Source organism: Podarcis erhardii (assembly GCF_964252035.2).
Source record: "Podarcis erhardii genome assembly, chromosome: 1".
NCBI classification, from domain to species: Eukaryota; Metazoa; Chordata; class Lepidosauria; order Squamata; family Lacertidae; genus Podarcis; species Podarcis erhardii.
In genome coordinates, this window is record NC_138497.1 from 89219899 (window position 1) to 89240375 (window position 20477).

A 20477-nucleotide genomic window follows, 5' to 3' on the forward strand; every position below is an offset into this window, starting at 1 on the left:
ATTATCAATTTCAGCATGTTATTCTGCATGGCCCTGTGGGTAACTGAAATAGTCTTTGTGAGTATGGAGAAACATCATCCCTAGCAGGACATTTAAGCAGTTTGCTCAGAAATTATCCCATTAATCACAACTCTCCAGGGAGGCAATCTGAGCTCAAGGGATATCTATGAGCAGGTGATTTTGATGACCCATTTAGGCATAAAGTTTTCTTATGTATCTGCATAGGACATGGAGTAATAACCCACAGATCAGAAACTCATGAGGAATCTTCTGACTATCTAGTTCAGGGGTCTGCAACCTTTAAGACAAAAAGAGCCACTTGGATCCGTTTCCAAAGGAAAAAAAACTGGGAGCCGCAAAACTTGTCATTATAAAAATAACTTTTTTGTCACTTTTTTATTATTTCTTTGTTTGACCCCTCAGAATTACTCCTCCTCATAGAAATAAACATTAAATTAACAAGTTACCTTTTTGTGTGTGTGCGTTCTTCACTCCCCTTCAAAACAGCGACCAGCGTACATGCCCCTTACAATGTAGCGGGCGGGCGGGAAGGTGACGTCGGGACGGTTCGTGACTAACGCACGCACCACCCCCATGTGACGTCACAGCCAGTACAGCGCCTGCCACAGTGGGGAGTGTTGGGGCACACAATGTGCCTCCTCCCCTCGCTAGTATCCGCCCTGGAGCCGCGGGTTGCAGACCCCTGATCTAGTTGATAACTGTGCCACAACGTAGACTATATATGTAAACTTAGTCTCTGGATTAATTGTCTTATGGGGAGCCCTCTTTGACTGATAATGGCCTGGTTCATGCATCACAGCTTAGCAGAAATGTGTGCACTCTGAGAAAGGTGATCGTGGCTGCCTTGCTTCTCCCAAGTCATTCTGCTGATGGACTGTGGTTTGGCTTGGCTTGGTTTGGCTTGGCTTGGTGTAAAGCAGGGGTGGCCAACTCCCAAGAGACTGCAATCTACTTACAGAATTAAAAGCTGGCAGTGATCTACCCCTGTTTTTGGGGGGTTCAGGTCAAAGTTGTTGAGCTTTTTTAGGAAGGAGGAAAGCCCTGTTTTTAAGGGTTTCAGGGAAGAAAAATGAACAGCCATTCACCAACAGATCGCTGCAAAAACAAAGAGCCTCAATGAGTAAACTCCGCCTTCTCTTCTGCAGAGCATGCAACAATGGAGGGCAGAGTGAGGGTGACAGATTCTATTTTACCCAGCGATCGACCGCAATCTACCTAAACCTCCCAGGGAACTACGAGTAGATTGCAATCGACCTGTTGGACATCCCTGGTGTAAAGCAACTTGAATCAGTGGGTGGGTGATAGACAGAAATCCAACCTATTTGTCGCCTTGTTTATTCCTTCTTGAGTAACCACTCATTGTCATGTTGAGTGTGTCTCCTCAGACTTTACTTCTTCCTTCTTCTTGTTGCATTAGTATTACTTTCCTTTTTGTTAACCTCATGACTCCATGAAAGCCACATATTAACTTGTCCTCAGAATGGCTTTGTTTGCCAGGGATAATAAACCTTAAGTGGTCTTACCAAACTGTTTATTCCTGCAGTCAACTGCAATATATATACCAAATTCAATAGGTTTAGCATCTTGTCCACACCCAGGGAGTGTTTTTTGCCCCAGATGCCAAAGAACTTGACCAGACTTGAGTCACGTACGAGCCCTGACCAGGCGGGGAGAGGCACCATTGCTGTCCCACCTCAGAGGCATCCCCTCTTCTTTTGCCTGCAGCGCTGAATAATAAAATCCATGTTGCCTTTTTATACACCTCTCAAAGCCATTGCAGATTTCCTAGGGACTCTTCTTCCATCCAGGCTGGAGTGGCAAGAGGTTGGTGGTACATGGAGATTAACAGCAAAGTACCAAAGGAGAAGGGACGCGGGTGGCGCTGTGGGTAAAACCTCAGTGCCTAGGACTTGCTGACCGGAAGGTCGGCGGTTCGAATCCCCGCAGCAAGGTGAGCTCCCGTCGTTTGGTCCCAGCTCCTGCCCACCTAGCAGTTCAAAAGCACCCTTAAGTGCAAGTAGATAAATAGGTACCGCTTTATAGCGGGAAGGTAAAACGGAAGGTAAAGCGTGTGCGGCACTGGTGCTGGCTCATCAGTGCAACTTCGTCACACTGGCCACGTGACCCGGAAGTGTCTTCGGACGGTGCCGGCTCACGGCCTCTTGAGCAAGATGAGCGCACAACCCTAGAGTCGGTCACGACTGGCCGGTACGGGCAGGGGTACCTTTACCTTTACTTACTAAAGGAGAGGGGGACCTCATAGATTGTTTAGAAAACACTAATGTGTGGTTGACGCAGGTGGTGGATCCTGATTGCATCAAGTGAGCGTCGTGCGAAAGCCCAGCTGGAGGGGCAGCTCAGGTTCAGGCAGTTTGAGTGAGCTTCGAGAACCAGTCGGGGAATCAGGTATCAGCGCAATGCGGTATCGGTGACACAGCCCAGGCCGAGTGTGTGTGCTCCACCGGATGCAACCCGCTCCTCTGCATTCTAGCCGAGGGACACATGATCCCTGCATAATCCTACCAAGCTTCTGTGCAGGGAGAGGAAAGGAGAAGAGACCTCTGCCCTTCAGAATTCCAGCTCTCCGTTCCTTCAACTCCAGGCAGCCTTTAATATCTGAGTTTCTCCTCACCACCATCACCGCTACCCTTTTCCTCCCCCCCCCACCCCATTTCCACTATAAATGATAGAAGTCTCGTAGATTTTCCTACAGACAGAGACCACCAAGAGTTGCTAAGCCGGCTAAATTTCAACCAGTCGAACCAGTTTGCAGCTAAGTCTGCCACCTGGCTGAGGTTTCTTCTTGCTTTCAAAAGCTGACGCCTGCTCAGTGTATGCACAGAGATCCATGGAAAACTGCAGGATGTCCTTTGCTTGCGATCTCTCTTTCCCCCCTCCACTGGCAAGCTGCGTGAGGCAGGGATCCAAAAGAAAGGTTGAAACTGAATTTTGGCATCACCAATGCACGTGCAGATGCACACACATATACTCCTAGCAATAGCAACTAAAGTTGCCATTGCATCCAAATCTAATGCTTCGGCATACGGTGACTATGTGCTACCTTCAGGATCTTGCCTTTAAGTACCAGTTGCTGGGGGATGCAAGTGGGAGATGGCCATTGTGCTCACATCCTCCTTGTGGGCATCCCATGTGTGTCTAGTTGGCTATTGTGAAAACGAGGTGCTGGAGACAGATAGGCCTTTGGTCTGATTTAGCAGGGCTTTTCTTACAACTGAAAAAGCCAGCTTGATCAGGTTGCAAACCCCTATTCTTGCAAATCTCTATGCTTCCCCATATTTCTCTTTCTGAAATGCATTTTCTAAAAAAGTATCTACAACCTTTCCCTGTCTTTAGAGTGCTGAAATGCAGAAGAGAACAGAACTCCTGCATCTTTAATAGAATTTCCTGTAATTCTCTTTTCTGCACAACTAGTAAAGGTGCAGAAGCTCTGCTTTCTTTTTGCATCTGGCCACCCCTAGCACCACTGCATGGGGAGATTTAAAATGAACAGGTTGTTGTATGCTAATTGCATTTACTATGTGAAAAACCAGGAGTTTGAATCTCTTCCATACCCAGCCTAGATGAGGCAATTGTAATATTGCAGGGTCTAGATAAAGGACTGGGTCTACCCATGCAGCAGAATGACGTGAAGGGGCATCGGAATGGTAGAATGGAATGGAATTCAGCTGAAGGATCACGTCTGAGTCATCAACACTCAGCACCACAGCAAGTTAGAACTGCTGTCCTTGATGTAATAATTTTCTACTTGTGGGGAGTTTTTACATGGCAGGTGATATATTTGCCACCTGCAATGGGTAGTATACACTGCATTCTTCTGCCTCAGCTTTCTACCATTTCATTCTGAATTTTAAGACCAGCCCAAAGCCACTGTTGGTTTTCCCAGCAGTGGCTCTCTTGGTAGCTGCAGTGGGCATGACTTCTCATGCAGAGCTAGCCAAGACAGCGCTGCCTAGATATTGGTGGGCTCCACTTCCATCAGCCCCATCCAACACGGCAAGTAACCAGGGTTGGGGGGAGCTGCAGTCTAACTACATCTGCAGGCACCATATTGGCTACATCTGGTTGTACTGTAGCTACACTCACAAGGGAACCACTGGGCTAAATAATTTCCTTCTTGCACAGCCAGAGATCAAGTTTTTGGATGTGGGGAAAGAAGCGTCTGCCTAGCCATTGTTGCAATGAGATGCTGGAGTAGGTGGATCTTTGATTTGCACCAGCAGGGCCAGTCTTGTGTTCTTATGTTTGTGGTCACCCGGCTGCATGCTGGACTCAATGACTTGCCACCTGAGCATGGGGAAAGTGAAAGAAGATCTAAGACACACGAGGGGTGAATGAGAGATAGTGTGCTATATATTTCAGGGCATTAGTAACCTTCTCCCTACCACACTAGCACCCCCTTTCTGATCTTCTCCCCACTCACTGACCGCCCCTGTGGCTGCTCATATCTCCCCTCTGATTACCAAAAGGAATTAGAACCTGGCCAGCACTTTCCTGCCCTGGCTTGCTGACAAATTCCAGGTTTAAAGAATTGTTTATACTTTCTGTAATTTATAACTTAACTGTGTGCCCAGATTCTATTTCCCGGGCTGATACGTGCGCTGCTGGTGCCCTCTTCGGGGCAATGGATAATATTGCAGCCAAGGTGGAGAGATTACTTCTAGGCACTAGAAAAGGACTTACTTGGTAAAGGAATGTGACCATAGACACACCACAGCTCTGCATAAAGGAGGTGGTGCTTATAGCTGTGCTTCACTATTCCTATGCCACACCCATGGCAAAATAAAAAGCCTAACCTTTGGGCCTCCAAATGGTGCCCACCATTCCTGACCATCAGCCATGCTGGCCGGGGCTGATGAGAATCATAGTTCGACAATATCTGGAGAGCCACAGCTTAGCAACCCTTCCTCTACAGTGGTACCTTGGGTTACAGACGCTTCAGCTTACAGACTCCATTAACCCAGAAATAGTACCTCGGGTTAAGAACTTTGCTTCACGGTGGCAGCAACAGGAGGCCCCATTAGCTAAAGTGATACCTCAGGTTAAGAACAGTTTCAGGTTAAGAACGGACCTCCAGAACAAATTAAGTTCTTAACCTGAGGTACCACTGTACAGACAAGCAACAAGGAGCCTTAAGTATTTCGCCCCTTAGATGTGAGCTGAGGCTTTTTAAAAACACATGTCCATACGTTAAGCAGAAAAGCAGAATAATACACTGAACCAGTACTTTTGATTGGTCCTTTGTCCTCTGGAGACAGGAGCTGACAAGAATCTCGGGCCTAGTGCTGATATTGAAGTGATTGGTGAAGTTAAGACAGGTTCGAAGGAAACCCCTGATCCCTTCAGAAGCTGTTAGCCTCCAACTCCCATCAGCCCCAGTCAGCATGGCCAATAGTCAGGGCTGGAGCTGTAGTCCAGCAACATCTCCCATCCATGGGTTAAGGGGTAAAGGATTTTGATATGTATCCTTCATAGGACGAAGAGGGGAGGAAGCCAGGCAAAGGTACCTATTTCACCAAAGCAGGATGCACACCTGTTGCCCTGAGTAGTGTTTCTGCAGACCTGACGACAGATCTTTGGATCATGATGCTTCAACAGCATTTCCACCCACTTACTCTGGCTCCAGCTCGCTCCCACCGCTGGTGTTTGAAGTCATGTGCACATGACCTTAGCCACAATCCATAGCTGTCCTTTTTGATGCATTTTTCTTCAAACCAGCTTCCATCCGATTTGAAAATGAACACAATATTCACTTTGCTCTTAACCTGAGGTGTGCACATTTTTGGCAGCCATTGCATGTGTGCAGATAACAGCTTCATGAATAGGTGTTTGGGAGGGAGTTGCAGGTGTGGGTTAAAAAAAAAAGTTAATGAGCATTGAGTAAAGACATCCCCATCCCTCTCTCTGCAGCAATGTGGCTTAAAATGCAGCAGTGGATGAAACAACCTCACTGAGTATTAAGCCTCAAACATTACATGTCTTGGCCTGAGCTTCATCTCTATGTAACCTAAGTAGTGTTGTCTACTGAAGCAGCATGCATAGGGTCCATACAGGAGATGGTATGGATTGGATTGAATAGGTGAGGGAAGAAGCAAGAGGTGTGGCTCTCCAGATGTGCTTGGACCACCACTCCCATCAACTCTGACTGCTGGCCCTGCTGGCTGGGGCTCATGGGAGCTTGGGGGTCCAACAGCACCCAACAGGTTGCCCATCTCTACACAGCACTACCAACCAAAAGGAACATCTTAAATTTGCAGCAGAGTCAGAACCTCTATTTGGTGTGCTAGGAACAAAAATTGGTGTGATTTGTGTCAAGCAACAAAAAGATTAATAGCCTAATTCTAGGTAATTGTTCCAAAGCTCATTCCCATTGGGTTCAACTGAGCTGCAAGCTGTCAAATCGCAAGCTGGAGAACATGCTGAACCTCTGTGTCCCCATATGCAACAGGAGATGGGAGAGCTGCCTGCCCCACCCTCACCCCTGTCACCTCTCATCTCACAAGCAGGACCTGGGGTTCACGGTACAGCAGTGGGGGAAAGGGCAGGTGATGATGTTCACATGCAGCTGCCTCCTCTGCTCTATCAGGGTGCATTTGTGTTCTCAGGATACCAACTTGGTACCCCTCCAAGGACTTATTCCCTAGTCCTTATGTTTAGGACTGCATGGTAAAGTATGGAGTACTTTCCAGGAAGCCCTGTCTTTAACCAATGACACTTCACTTCTACATCTGGATAAGGATTTTTAAATATGGTGAGAGAGATCTGTTCTAGATTAAGTGCCCATAGATGGAGACTGGAGAGAGGGTCTACTTGGAAGAGGTGTAATAGTGGACTACCTTCTCCAGCAAGCTTGCCAACACAAGCTTAGCACCAAGTGGGTCATCTGTGACAGCTCAGATTCCAGGGTGATTTGAAGTTGTTGAAAGCTTTAAGGAGACTGGCTGCATCCTGGGTGCACACAAAGCCAAGCTTCTGCCCTTCCTTTCTTCCACTCTGTGCTTCCTTTTAATCGTTTTCCTGTGACCACCCGAATCTCTCAGCTGCCCTGGGTGGCCTGGTAGAAATGGGCAGTGCAGGATTCCATAGTCTCTGTGGGGTTAGGACTTTATTGAAATTTGGAGCTAAAAATAGCCTTCTTTTGCTCTAAGGGCTGTATTAAAGGTCACAAGTGAGCTAAGTATAGGCTGTCACCAAGTCGTTCCTATATATAACTGTGCTGGAGCTCTAAAAGCGACCATCTGTTAATAAGATCATATTGGCTAGGATCAGAGAGTTTGAACACACACAGAGTTTAGGAGGCAGGGTGGATTTTTTCTGGGGAATGCACTGCCACAAGAAGGTGGGAAAGGCCACATGCATAAATTGATGTCTGCAAGGATTAAATAAATGGAGGATAAATGAGTGGCTGCCACCCAGGCCCAAGATACCCTGAAAGGTAATTTTCATCACCTTTTGTGAACAGACACTGACGATTAATAGGGGATGGGTACCAGCAATTTTTTTTTTTTTTTTTTTTTTTTGAGGGACGTGGGTGGCGCTGTGGGTTAAACCACAGAGCCTAGGACTTGCTGATCGAAAGGTTGGCGGTTCGGATCCCCGCGACGGGGTGAGCTCCCGTCGTTCAGTCCTAGCTCCTGCCCACCTATCAGTTCAAAAGCACCCCTAAGTGCAAGTAGATAAATAGGGACCGCTTTCTAGCGGGAAGGTAAACAGCGTTTCCGTGTGCGGCGCTGGCGCTGGCTCGCCAGATGCAGCTTCGTCATGCTGGCCACGTGACCCGGAAGTGTCTTCGGACAGCGCCGGCTCCCGGCCTCTTGAGCGAGATGAGCGCGCAACCCTAGAGTCGGACACGACTGGCCCTGACGGGCAGGGGTACCTTTACCTTTTACAGTGGTGCCTCGCAAGACGAAATTAATTCGTTCCGCAAGTTTTTTCTTCTTGCGAGTTTTTCGTCTTGCGAAGCACGGTTTCCCATAGGAATGCATTGAAAATCAATTAATGCGTTCCTAGGGAGACCGCCTTCAGACCAGGTCCGGGGACAGTCTTTCCCCGGACCTCTTCTGAAGGCTGGGGGGGGAGGACTTTTCTCCCCACCGCCAGGCTTCAGAACAGCCTTCTGAAGGCTGGCGGTGGGAAGAAAAGCCCTTCTCCCACCGCCAGCCTTCAGAAGAGTTCCTGCAGGGCTGCCTAGGCTGTGAATAGCAGCCTGCTGCCGGGTGCGAGGGACGCTCTGAAGCAGAGCGCCCCTCGCCCGGGGCAGACATCTGCAGCTTGGGGAGCCCTGCAGGACTTCCCCACAGGGCTCTCCAAGCTGCGGATAGCAGCCTGCTGCCCCGCACGAGGGGCGCTCTTAAGCAGAGCGCCCCTCGGGCGGGGCAGACATCTGCAGCTTGGGGAGCCCTGCCGGACTTCCCCACAGGGCTCTCCAAGCTGCGGATAGCAGCCTGCTGCCCCGCACGAGGGACGCTCTTAAGCAGAGCGCCCCTCGCGCGCGGTAGACATTCACAGCTTGGGGAGCCCTGCGGGGAACTCTTCTGAAGGCTGGAGGCGGGAGAAGGGCTTTTCTTCCCACCGCCAGCCTTCAGAACAGCCTTCTGAATGTTGGCGGTGGGGAGGAAAAACCCTCCTCCCACCGCAAGCCCCGGGAAGAGAGGAGAAGCTGCGCGCCTTCTCCTCTGTTCCTGGACCTCCCACCGCAAGCCTTCAGGACAGGTCCGGGAACAGAGGGGAAGTCGCGCAGCTTCTCCTCTCTTCCCGGGGCTTGCGGTGGGAGGAGGGTTCCCCGCTGTCCCCGGAGATTTCCCTATGGGCTTTCGTTTTGCGAAGCAAGCCCATAGGGAAAGCCGCTAAAAAATCGGAAAACCCTTTCGTCTTGCAGGTTTTTCGTTTAGCGAGGCATTCGTCTTGCGGGGCACCACTGTACCAGCATTTTGCCTGCTTGTAAACTTTGTGAGACATCAGGTTGGCCACCATCACCTTCAATGTTTCTAGATAGCACTGATGACTCTTGACCGTTGCTCCTTTAATAGCAAACTTGAGTGGGGTGTGCAAATAAGATTGCAGCCAAAATGGGGCCACCAAGACAAGAAAATATTAGCATGTTTGAACACTATTTGAAGGTGTACAGAGATTTTTTTAAAAAATAAAAACTTAAGGGGGAAGTCTCAACCCCCCCACACACACACACACAAAAGTGGGAATTTGCACTTGACCCCTGTACATATATTTCAAAATTTTGGTGGAATTCAGACATTTGAAATGCTAGCAAACTGCTTGATTGGAAAGGAGAGGGGGAGATTTCCCCCTCCCACTCAGCTGCTTAATGTATGTCTGCATGTGAGGAGGAGACTACAAATGTCAAGACATTTGACTGCCATCAGCTTGCCTGAGGCTTAGTGACAGATTTCAGTATAGTCTGCTGCATGCAAACAACAGGGCACTTGCTGCCCCTGGGTATGTTTTTGCCCCTCACACAGTCTGCCAGAGTGTTTACTGCTGAGAGCTGAGAAGATCCGCTGTTACTGAGAGGATTCCAAACCACCCCTTGGAGAGTCCTTGCCAGGCAACAAATCTGCTACATCTCTTCACTCAGGGGACTATACCTTGTAATGTCTCTTTTGACCTTGTATGGAGCACCACAAGCTTTTCTTTAATGAGGGCCTCACTCTTCCACATTAAGTTCCAGAAGCAGCGCATTGTTGCTGCCCACTGAAAAGCAAATGACGCTTGCTTCTCCCAGGGCATATGTCAAGGAAACTCTTCTTGTGAACAAGCCTGAATGTGAGCCATCATGAGTAGGGAACTTTTTCAACCTGAGGGCCACATTCCTGTCAACCATCTGAGGGGTGGGCAGCACATGCTAGGGGTGGGCAGGGCCAGAGGCAAGTGGGTGGAGTAATGCAAGAGCCAGCGTGGTGTAGTGGTTAAGAGCGGTAGTCTCGTAATCTGGGGAACCGGGTTCGTGTCTCCGCTCCTCCACATGCAGCTGCTGGGTGACCTTGGGCCAGTCACACTTCTTTGAAGTCTCTCAGCCCAACTCACCCCACAGAGTGTTTGTTGTGGGGGAGGAAGGGAAAGGAGAATGTTAGCCGCTTTGAGACTCCTTAAAGGGAGTGAAAGGCGGGATATCAAATCCAAATTCTTCTTCTTCTTCTTCTCTTGGTACAGTAGGCTATATTCCTGCCATGCAGCAGTTGGAGAGTTCTTCGTTTGGATGCATTCAGTTTGGCACTTAATATAACCTTTCCACTAATAACTGTGGCAGTAGCAAGAGTTGGGAATTTATCAAATTTAGCACATTCCACCTCCAAAAAAATAACCCTGGGAACCCAGATTATCCTGTCTTCTGCTGTCTGATTCCTATTCTGGCAACAGGATCGTGGTACAATGTGCTGTAGTTTTGTCACCCTAGAAAAGCAACACTGTGTTCAGCAACCTTGGATTACAGCAGGTTGGGCTGTTATAATATCATTTAAACAGTTTCCTTTTTTTAATAACTTTTTTTATTCAAAATTAAAACAAAACATATTATCCAGAAACATATCATCCTTATTTCCCCCCCCCATTTTTCCTCCCTTTTTGCATCTCATTACCATATGATCCCACTCTTCACATATTTCTCCACTTTTCACCCACATGCTCCAACTAAAGATAACATTTCATGCACCTGCCAAAGTGGATTCTACCAGCTAGCCCATGAAAACTCTTCTCCTTTCAATGCCCGCCGGGTTCTGGGAGAAGAGGTATCTGGAATGTTTTCTAAAGACACTGAGTCTGTCAACTGTCTCTCCCCTGATGCTTCTTCCTCTTCCTGCTCCTCTCCCATTATTTACCAGCTTTTCACCTCATCTGCCTCTGAGCTACGACCTCCCAAAAGCCACTGTTGTAAATCTATACTGTCCTCCTCTAGAAGGGCCAGGCTGAGGAGGCGCTTCCCACCATTTCCCCTCTGTCCAGTCCCTGACAATATGTGAGGTTTCTCAGAATGTGGGCTTCATGTGTTCCACAAATACAGATGGTGCATTTTATGGATCTTGAGACTGCTGTTACGAAAGCAACGAGCAAAGAAGGACGCTGAGGCTCAAGGAAATGCATGGAAGTCCAAGAAGCAACTCTTTTTCTTGCTTTCTCCCATTCAGAACGAGAATCCCGAGAGCATGAGGACCCAACCACCTCAGAAATGGCAGAGGAGACCTACCCTTCCAAACCGCACAGGAACAAGGGACACGTGCGCCTCCCTGAGTCCAAGGTAGAGGCCCTGAGGAAGGATCGCAGGAAGAAGCTGACTTCATCCAAGTTCGTTGGTGGGGCAGAAAACACGGCACACCCTCGCGTTGCTGCCCCTGAGCTGAGGCCAGAGTTTGAACTGGTAAGTGTGGTCCTTCCCTGTACATGTGCCCTTGCCCTTGATTCTCTTGCTCCATGTCTTGTCTACTCCCCTCTTCCTACCATCTATGTTCCCACCATAACTGCCATGCTGGTAGAGGATGGTTAGAGAGGGATATTGATAAGTGGAAAACATGGAGCTGGCGGGCACAATTCTAGCTGCTGGTTTAAAGCCCATTCTGCATAGTGACTCTTCCCTCCACCCACCTTCATGTGCTCAGCCACCCACCACATAATGAAGCTGGTTTCCTCCAAGCAGTGCCAGTTCCAGGTTCTGCCAGGCTAAGATGCTCTGTGTGTGTGCCCATTGACTCACCACTATTACCACTACCAATGTGCTTGCCTCTTGGCTCAATCTGCACATCCTCACTGAGATAAGCATGCAGAAAACACTACTAATCTTAATGAATTCTGCTTAATCTGACCTTATCTTGGGAGTTCAGTGCTTCATCCTCCTCAGCACCTGATTGCTTTCTCTCCTCTTTTTTCAGGGCCCTTGCCGTAGACAGATGGAGGCATCGCTGCAGGAGCTCAAATCAAGCCAGCGCATGATCCCTCGTGCCGTCCACCTTCCCAACTGTGACAGGAAAGGCTTCTACAAGAGGAAACAGGTAGAAGCTCTGCTTGGAGTCAAGCTCTACCTTGTGGTCCAGGGGTACAGACAGCAGGGACTCTTCCCCATCAAACAGCTTCGAGTCAATTGACCCAGTCTCCTAACAGTTATTTCACCACAAAATCTAAACTGGTGTTCCTCAACCTTGGGCCCTCAAGGTGTTGTTGGGCAACAACTCCCATCATTCAAAGCTCACTTACCCATTAGGGCTGGCAGGAGGTGTTGTTGTGAGCTTTGAATGATGGGAGTTGTAGTCCAACAACGTCTGAGGATCCAAAGTTGAAGAACACTGGTCTGAACCAAGGTTGTGGCCTATGGATTTATGCTCTGTATGAGCCAAGCATTATGTGGCGCAGGAGGTGATTAAATGAATAAAAAAAATACGATTGCAAGTGACATCATTAGCATCATGTGTAGTTAGGATCCCAAGCAACCCTACAGGACAATTGCCCACATTTAATTGCCTTAACCTACATCTTGATCCACCAAAATTTGCAAGTGATGATGCTCATCATATCCATGCTGGAGAAAGTTTATTTCTTCAGATTAAGCTGCACTTAAAGGAGCAGGCTAGGCTGGTTTCCACCTCTCCCACACCTTTACCCAGGAGCAAACTGTGCTTATTTGGGGTTCTAGTCTAGTTAAGGCCTTAACCAACAGGCCAGCTGGTTAACTCCCAGGTTAACTTCCTCCAAGGTGGGCAGGGGATGTCTTCCTCTCAGGGGAGGTGTGACCATCCCAGACGTCCTCCACTCACTCTCCACCCTTTTCGTCCTCCTCTCTCCAGTGCAAGCCATCTCGGGGCCGAAAACGTGGACTGTGTTGGTGTGTGGATAAGTACGGACTGAAGCTGCCGGGAACGGATTACGTAGCCGGAGACCTCCAGTGTCACAACTTTGACAGTGCCAACACTGAGTGAATTATCCTTCTTTGCCTCTCCCTGCCAGAGCCCTTTCCCCCACCCACCCATTACCCACCCACACCTCACGACATGCCCAGGAGACTGATTCCTTTCATCTCATTTTAAGAAACTGAGGACCTCGGAATCTACGGTTATTATCATCAACTTCTCTCAATGGCAACGGCAGAGACTAAAGAAAAGGCAACACTTTGAAGCCAAATAAATGGATAAATAGAGAAGGAAGGAAGGAAGGAAGGAAGGAAGGAAGGAGGCAGAAGATGAAGATGACAAGGCAGCCACCACCTCCCTTGGGACATGGCTCTAAGATAACTCTGTAGGCCTCCATGCTTGAAAGTATCGTCATCCAGCCGCCCAGACAGCACCAATGTAGGAAGCTCTCAGAAGCACTTGAATTTTGTTTTTGTTTTCTTCCCCTCCCCCTTTTTTACTTTAGTGGGTTTGAAACCTTAAGATTTTGGGAAGTACCTAGTTTAACCAGCAGAATCCTAGGACAAACAGGCCACTCACTATTTCAATCCACACACACATAATATATATATTCTGTCAAGGTTCTTTTTTCAGGGTTGTCATTTCTCTACTCCTTCCCCCCAGGGCTAAGGTTTTATTTGCTCTCTCTCCCTTATTTTCGTTTCAAAAAAAAATCAAATGGATCAGAGAACATCAGAACCTACAGCAGGGTGAAGTGAAGCCATTGGTTAAAAATCAAAATTCTTCAGGGACTGTTTCCGTGGGCAGTTAAGTAAGAGGTTTGACCTGATTATTTGAGGTGTCATTGTCCATTCCTCTCCTGTGTAAATACAGCTGTGGTGCACATGTTTACTCTTTGTTGAACAAGTCCCCTTTCTTCCAAGAAGAGTCCTTTGACCTCCAATCACGTAAGAAGCCCCACAAACCTCTATGCAGCTTCTTGTGTAAATCAAAGGCATTCAGGTTTGTGTATTTGCAGGATCATGACCCAAGCTGAAGCAATAGCATGTCCGGTATCCTGCAGGCACTTAAAGCATATTTTTCTTGTTGTCAATTATGTAAACTGACCTGTGGATATCCACACAATGCTGAGCAATTATTATCACTCTCTACCCTTTAATGTAAAGGTGAGGACAGGGGAAATGACTCCTATTATTGTACTCGCATATACTAAATCATTGCCCTGAGCAAGGACAATACGAAGCAGTTAAAACATGATTCATAAAATCATGCACACTAGATTTGTAAATCTAGTCCACAGCTAAGGAAACTATTTTGCCATCTTTCAATGTCTATGAAGTGACTGAGAGTAGGTTGAGACCTTTTTTTCCTGAAAGAGACTCTGAAATTGCTGCATGGCGGGCAGAAATTCAGTACATACTAATTTGTCCCCATAAGTACATCTTTTGTGCTGGAAAAAAGCTGCACCTGCTTAATTTCTGCCTGTTGTGTCACTGTCAGTCTCCGCCAGGAAAGAAGCAGCTATGCAAACAAATAAAAAAATCACCCGCAGAATCCAGTAATTTGACAACTTTCATGTCCAGGCTTGGGCATGCCACTAAAGCCATTTAAAATATATATATATATATTGTTTAACATTTTTTAAACTCCTCAGTATGTCTCCATGGACACTGCCATGACAAGGATCTTTCCTGTGCTCAGGATGGTGAATGAGAATGCAAGAAAATGACAAGAGGGAGAGAGAGAAAGGATTACCCATCCAAAGTCACTAGCATTAGGGGGAAATAGTAGCCATTAAGAAACATGCAATCCACTTGAGGGTGCAGAAGAAATGGAATCCATGGTGATTTCCTGGAGGAGGACACAAAGGAGTCGAGGACACTGGTGTGGTGGGCTGCAAGCACTTCTGGACAACATACTAATCAGAAGCATGGAGAGAGACAGAGAGAGGACTGGGGTTTTTGCTTGCAGGCAGATGAGAAAGCCCACACTGCCTGCTGAGCATCAGAAAAGAGCGCTGTTGGTAGGAGAACCAGGAGGACACCCACAACATGCTACATGCACTACTAAGCACAGAAGAAAGGGAAATGAGGATTCATCCTGGCAGAATGGCTACAGCATGAAAGTGACTGTGGTGGGTTTTTCTTCTATCTATCACCCCCTTCACTGCCAGCAGTGTTCAGATCAGCTCTAAAACAAAGATGAAAGCCAACAAACCATTAGGGTCTTCCCAGAGATGTGAGAACTGGCCAAGAAAATCTGGATCAGGGAATCCACAGATTGGCTCTATGGAGATTTGATTTGTCTTCTATAGAAGAGAGCAGGGTGGGGAGATTTCTCCACATTTCTATGTGCAAACACCCATCCTTTTGTGCAGAGACAAGGAAATATGGAGATGGAAACACACATACATACACACACACACACACACACACACACACACACACATCCTTCCAAGGAAAAAAGTCTCATCATCTGGGTGGAATTCCTACCCCAAAATTCAACATTGCAAACAAAGCCCACTCCATCCTTTCACCTCCATCTTTGATCCAGATTTTCTGGAAAGTGTAAATGACTGCTAGATATTCTCCCCTCCCCTGGGCTTTGGCAGCAGTGGTGAGACTTTTACCCTTTCTCCTCCGAATCAAAGCTAAACCTACTACAAGCTCCTGTGTAACAGAAGGCCGAACTGTGCTTTGACTGGAACATTTGTTATCATGATGGGTGAGCCTAAGTCCCATTTTCCCCACAACCCTGATTTAGCATGTGGAAAGGTAGAAATGCCTTGTTGTTTACTACCTGCATTTGGGTTGGATTATTTGGCTGTGCCTCTTTCCTAAACTGGATAAGTCCTTGGATGCTCTGCTGACAATGCAATCTGAACAATATACCCCTAGTTAGGTAGCTCTTTCCCAGTTCCCTGGCAAAAAGATCATCTATGTCAGTCAAGAGAGCTTGTAGGACAGAAGGAGCATCATGGTCCCTTTTAGAAATTCTATACTTACCAAGGTGGTATAATTGTGCTTCTGTGTCAACAAGTGTGTGAACTGGGTATGGGAGCAAATCTGTGGTAATGATGGAAAGGAGGGGCAGTGCCCTTGTTGCCTTGCTATAGACGACCTGAGATGCTTCCCCCCCCCCCCCAGCAATGGCCATAATCCTGATCTCCATGAAGGGCACACGTGTGCAACATTTGGGCTGTCCCTGAAGTCTTCTACAAAGTAGAAGGACAGAAATTGTTTAAGCATTTCTTCTCAGGCTTTCAACATGGTTCATGCCTTTGGGCTGATAAATCACTTGTATTGGGACTTGGTTGGTAAACGAAAGGTCCTGACCGCATCTGTCCTTCCCCATAGAAGATTGTGTGGACAGCCCAAGTGGTGGGCATTGGTCCCTTAGGTGTTCACACTTGGGATTATGGCCAGTATTCCAAAAGGGGGAGACCTAAGGTAGCACCAAAAATAAAGCGTATCTTGAGAACGAACTACCATAATGGCCAAGCCAGTAGATCAGAAATGGGGAACCTGGGGCTCTCCAGATGTTGCTGGGCTACAACTCCAGTCATCTCTGACTGTTGGCCAGGCTGGCTGAAGCTCATGGGAACTGGAGGCCAGCAGCAACTGGAGGGCTGCATGGTACCTGTCCTTGCAACAGATTATATAAGGCTTTAATCTGGTCCTGACATTTCCAGGGGTAATTCATACAGGAGACTTCTCCATTCTAGCCATTACAGAGAGGGACAAAGTGGTCCTATGAAACCTGGTGATATCTATGCTACAGCAAAGCTCAGCATTGGCTTCTTATCTCTTTGGAAAAAATGAGGTTCAGTATGAACAAAGGCAAGAGGGAATTCTGTCATCTTCCAAAAGTGAGAACTGAATCCATTTTGCTTGCTCCAGGGCATGTATGGTGCACTTTCTCTAGGTCTAAAGAATACATGGGAAAGGTCCATGGTAGAATGACTATGGGTTGTGAAGAGGCTGATGAACTTAATCCCTTTGGATTTAAAAACAAATCTCTATTGTCAAAAGATTTACAAGGAGGAAAGGACAGTGGAGCAGAGTGCACATATAATCTACATAGCATATAAAGGGGCAGGAGATGTGCTGGGCACATAAGAAATTAGGGGAAATTTACACTACAAAGTTATGCTGATTTTGTACCAATTTAATTGTCATGGCTTTTGCCAAAGAAGCCTAAGGACTGTTCTTTTCTACAGTCCCTACGGTTCCCTGAAAGGAGGGAGTGATTCCTAAATCAGTGTAAGTGTGTGGTGTAAATATATATCTTTACAGGGCAATCCGTAACATGTCTACTCAGGAAGAAGTCTCGCTGAGATCAGAGGGACCTATTCCCAGGTAAATGGGTAAAGGATTGCAGCCTTAGTTGCATAAGATGAAAGAATGTTGCTAAAATCCTTTTCTCTCCCCAATTGGTAGAGTCAGTCTCTTGGTGCTCCTGGACTGGTTTCAACCAAAACCATCTTTTATCCTTCCTTCCTTCCTTCCTTCCTTCCTTCCTTCCTTCCTTCCTTCCTTCCAACTTCCTAACTTCCTTCCTAACTTCCTTCCTTCCTTCTTGATATGTATTTTTTTATTATTTCCTGAAACTTGAAAACCTTTCCCTATATAGAAAATAAGATCCCTTCTTACTCCGTAAACAGGGCATGGAGAGCCACTTCATCTCCCACTTCTCTTGGACACACACACTCACTCACTCACTCACTCACTCACTCACAGAGTACAGATACTGCAAGCAGGTGAGGGGGTTTGGAGTACATAATATTCCCACCTAACTGCCAGCTCACATTGTAAAAGGATTTTCTCATAAGCTCAAAGGATGCCTTTGAGGACAGTTCCATTACCTGGTTGCAAACTTTGCTGGCTACTGCAGTAGCAGAAACCATTCCAAGTGCATTGGCCACAGCTGATTTTCCAGGAGAGAGCACATCTTTCATCCTTGCTGCTTAAGTATGGAGAACCCAAAGCTGATGTAGACTTTCACCATTAGAAGATCAACCTTCATGGATTTCTTAAAGCAGCACTCAAAATCTCAGCTGAAAGGCAGGGAAGCAGCTGCCCCAGTCTCAATCCTACAAAGCCAGTGCTTTTCTTTTTGGTTAAAAAAAATGAGGTGCTAGTACCCATGCATGGATAAAAGTCCATGGGCAGCCCCCCCCCAAAAAAAAAACAGGTGTCAGTACTCTGTACTAGTGAATACTGTCACAAAAAGTTTCCAGTGTTCTCAGGGAGGAGGGGTTTTTAAAAATAGCACAACCCCTTTTCTTGACAGGCCCTGCAGAGCAGACCAGGGAATCTTCCCAAACCTGAGTGTCACTTCCATCAAAGGGAAAGCTCCCAAAGAGCCATGCTCCCATCAAATTGCTAAACTTGCCACCCTGGACCTTAAAAGTGGGTTGACATTTTTATGTGCCCTCAAGAGGCCTCGAGCTAAGCACTGGCATGACCTTTGCAGAGTTTGTATGATCACCTTTGCATGATCACCTCCTAAGAGCAGAGGGGAAACTGTGTTTGCAAACAGGCTGGTGACAACATTTGGGAAGTCCAAAGTCTGTAGAACATGGCTAGAAATAGGACTGAGAACTTGGGCTACTTTATCCATCATATTCATTCATTCATACCTAACAACAAACCTTCACGATCCTATAACTGTCAAAGGCAGAGGAACCTCTTTCCAACCTGTAGATGCCAAGGCACTATAGCATAAGAGACTATGGGGAAACAAAACCTGTTAGAAGAAAAGTCCTGAACCTCATTACTCTAATAGCACCTGCTATTAGAATAAGTCTTTGTTCTTTACCCCTCCTACTAGTCCTTCATTTCTATTAGCCTTTTGTGTTACATTGGTTACAGTGCCAAGTTCTGGCAAGCCGTTCTCAATAATCTCCCCCAACCATAAGCTACTGGTGAGTGACTCACATGACCCGCCATGTTTTTTGACACGTGCTCAATTCCATTATGTTATAAGCTTTAAAGATGGCATATTTGCCATTGAATGCACAGATCTCCCTCCTTCCCTTTGGCTGGCGACTCTGTGCCTGAATCGCTTTTCCTCTTCAGTTACCCATGATCCCCCATAAAGACTCCAGCTGCCATTGGTAGGAGATGAAAGTTATGCCACCTCAAGAGAAGGATACTATCTCCATTGTTGACCAAGGAGAAAAGGCTCGCCCAGTTTACTTCCTTTAAGAAAGAGCTTTCCTGCCAGAGTAGTGAATCAGGGTGGGAGGTGATGAGAAAAAAGATTTAAAAGACAACGCGGTGGGAGAGGCCCCTTCAGAGACATTGATCTCAGAGACTGTGCACAGGGAAAGTGTGGAGAACGTTTTGGAGGCAATTGGTGAGATACCTTTCATCTCCAAAGCAGCTTTCACTTTCGACCTTTGTGAGTGGGATTCAGGAGCATATAGAGATCTTTAAAGTCTTAGAAGGTCCCACTGCAGCTGATGCAGGTCACATGCATATCCTATGTTTGAATCACATGGCTTCCTGCAATCCTGGGAACGAAAGTTTCTTGTTCTCAGAGCTGCAATACTTAGCACTCAACTCTCTTGGGGGGTGGGGAGGAAACCACAGGCTTTAGACATGGTTTAAATATACGGTGTGGATGTCACCATAGCCTACGAACGACAATATCCAGGGGAGCAAAGACCTCCTTTCAAGCTGAGATATTCCTTGTCACTGTTGCAGATGACAGTTTTATTTTGAAACCACTAGTACAAGAGCATATTGCACTATTTCTCCACTTCATCTCTCTCTCTCTCTCTCTCTCTCTCTCTCTCTCTCTCTCTCTCTCTCTTTCTGTCTTTCAACAGAGCATCTATAACTTCAGCAGTTGACAGGTCACTGCAGTCCCAGGCCACCTTCCTGGTATGAGCATCCCAGATAATGCCCAGGGAGGAGAGGGGGGCTTGCAGCACTCCCAACTTCCAACTCCACCCACTCTCAGTCCCTCCCAAAACAACACTGGGACAGCTCTTCTACAATGCAGTTATTGCCCTCAGTAGCACAGTTAACAATACACACATGATTCCGAGTATCCTACCTGGTTTTTAATCATTACGCAGAATTATTCACTACACATTTTACAGTAGCTTTTAATAGCTTTACATACATACAGTAGCTCTGTGGATATTTTTTTTTCTTTTGCAGTAAACAAAAAATATTCATACTCTTACCGGTGGGGGGCGGGGGGGAGCAGTTTGTGAAAAAACTGACAATGGATGAGGAGTGTAATTGCTCTGTTTAGCATTTTGTACTTTAAAAAAAAAAAGAATCTCACATTTTATTAAAAAGTGAAGATTGCTGTATACTATTTATTCAACTTATAATTTATGTTACTCTTTGATCTTTGTCTTTTCTTATGACAAAGCATTTATTTAATAAAGTTATGCATTCAGTTAGCTTGTGTGCATGGCTTGGGGAATGTCTGTGTAGTGCACTTGTGCTGAATGAATGTGATTTGCCCATCTTCTATTAAGGGAGCCAGCTGAGAATCTTTCGACTTTACTTGAAAGTAGCAGAATGCCCATCGTGTGAACAGAAGCCTTGCAGATTGCAAGGAGATGTG

The 20477-nt window shown here is 46.8% G+C and overlaps 1 protein-coding gene across 1 annotated transcript in view; it reads left to right on the forward strand.

Moving 5' to 3' along the window:
* The window catches only part of IGFBP5 (insulin like growth factor binding protein 5), a 47085-nt gene extending 26775 nt beyond the window's left edge, over positions 1-20310 (forward strand). Inside the window, exons 2-4 of the mRNA XM_081853425.1 lie at positions 11178-11407; positions 11916-12035; positions 12825-20310. Of these exons, the coding sequence (XP_081709551.1) occupies positions 11178-11407; positions 11916-12035; positions 12825-12956 (482 nt within the window). The 3' untranslated portion in view covers positions 12957-20310. The remainder of the gene's footprint in view (positions 1-11177; positions 11408-11915; positions 12036-12824) is intronic.
* Positions 20311-20477: the final 167 nt, after the last annotated feature.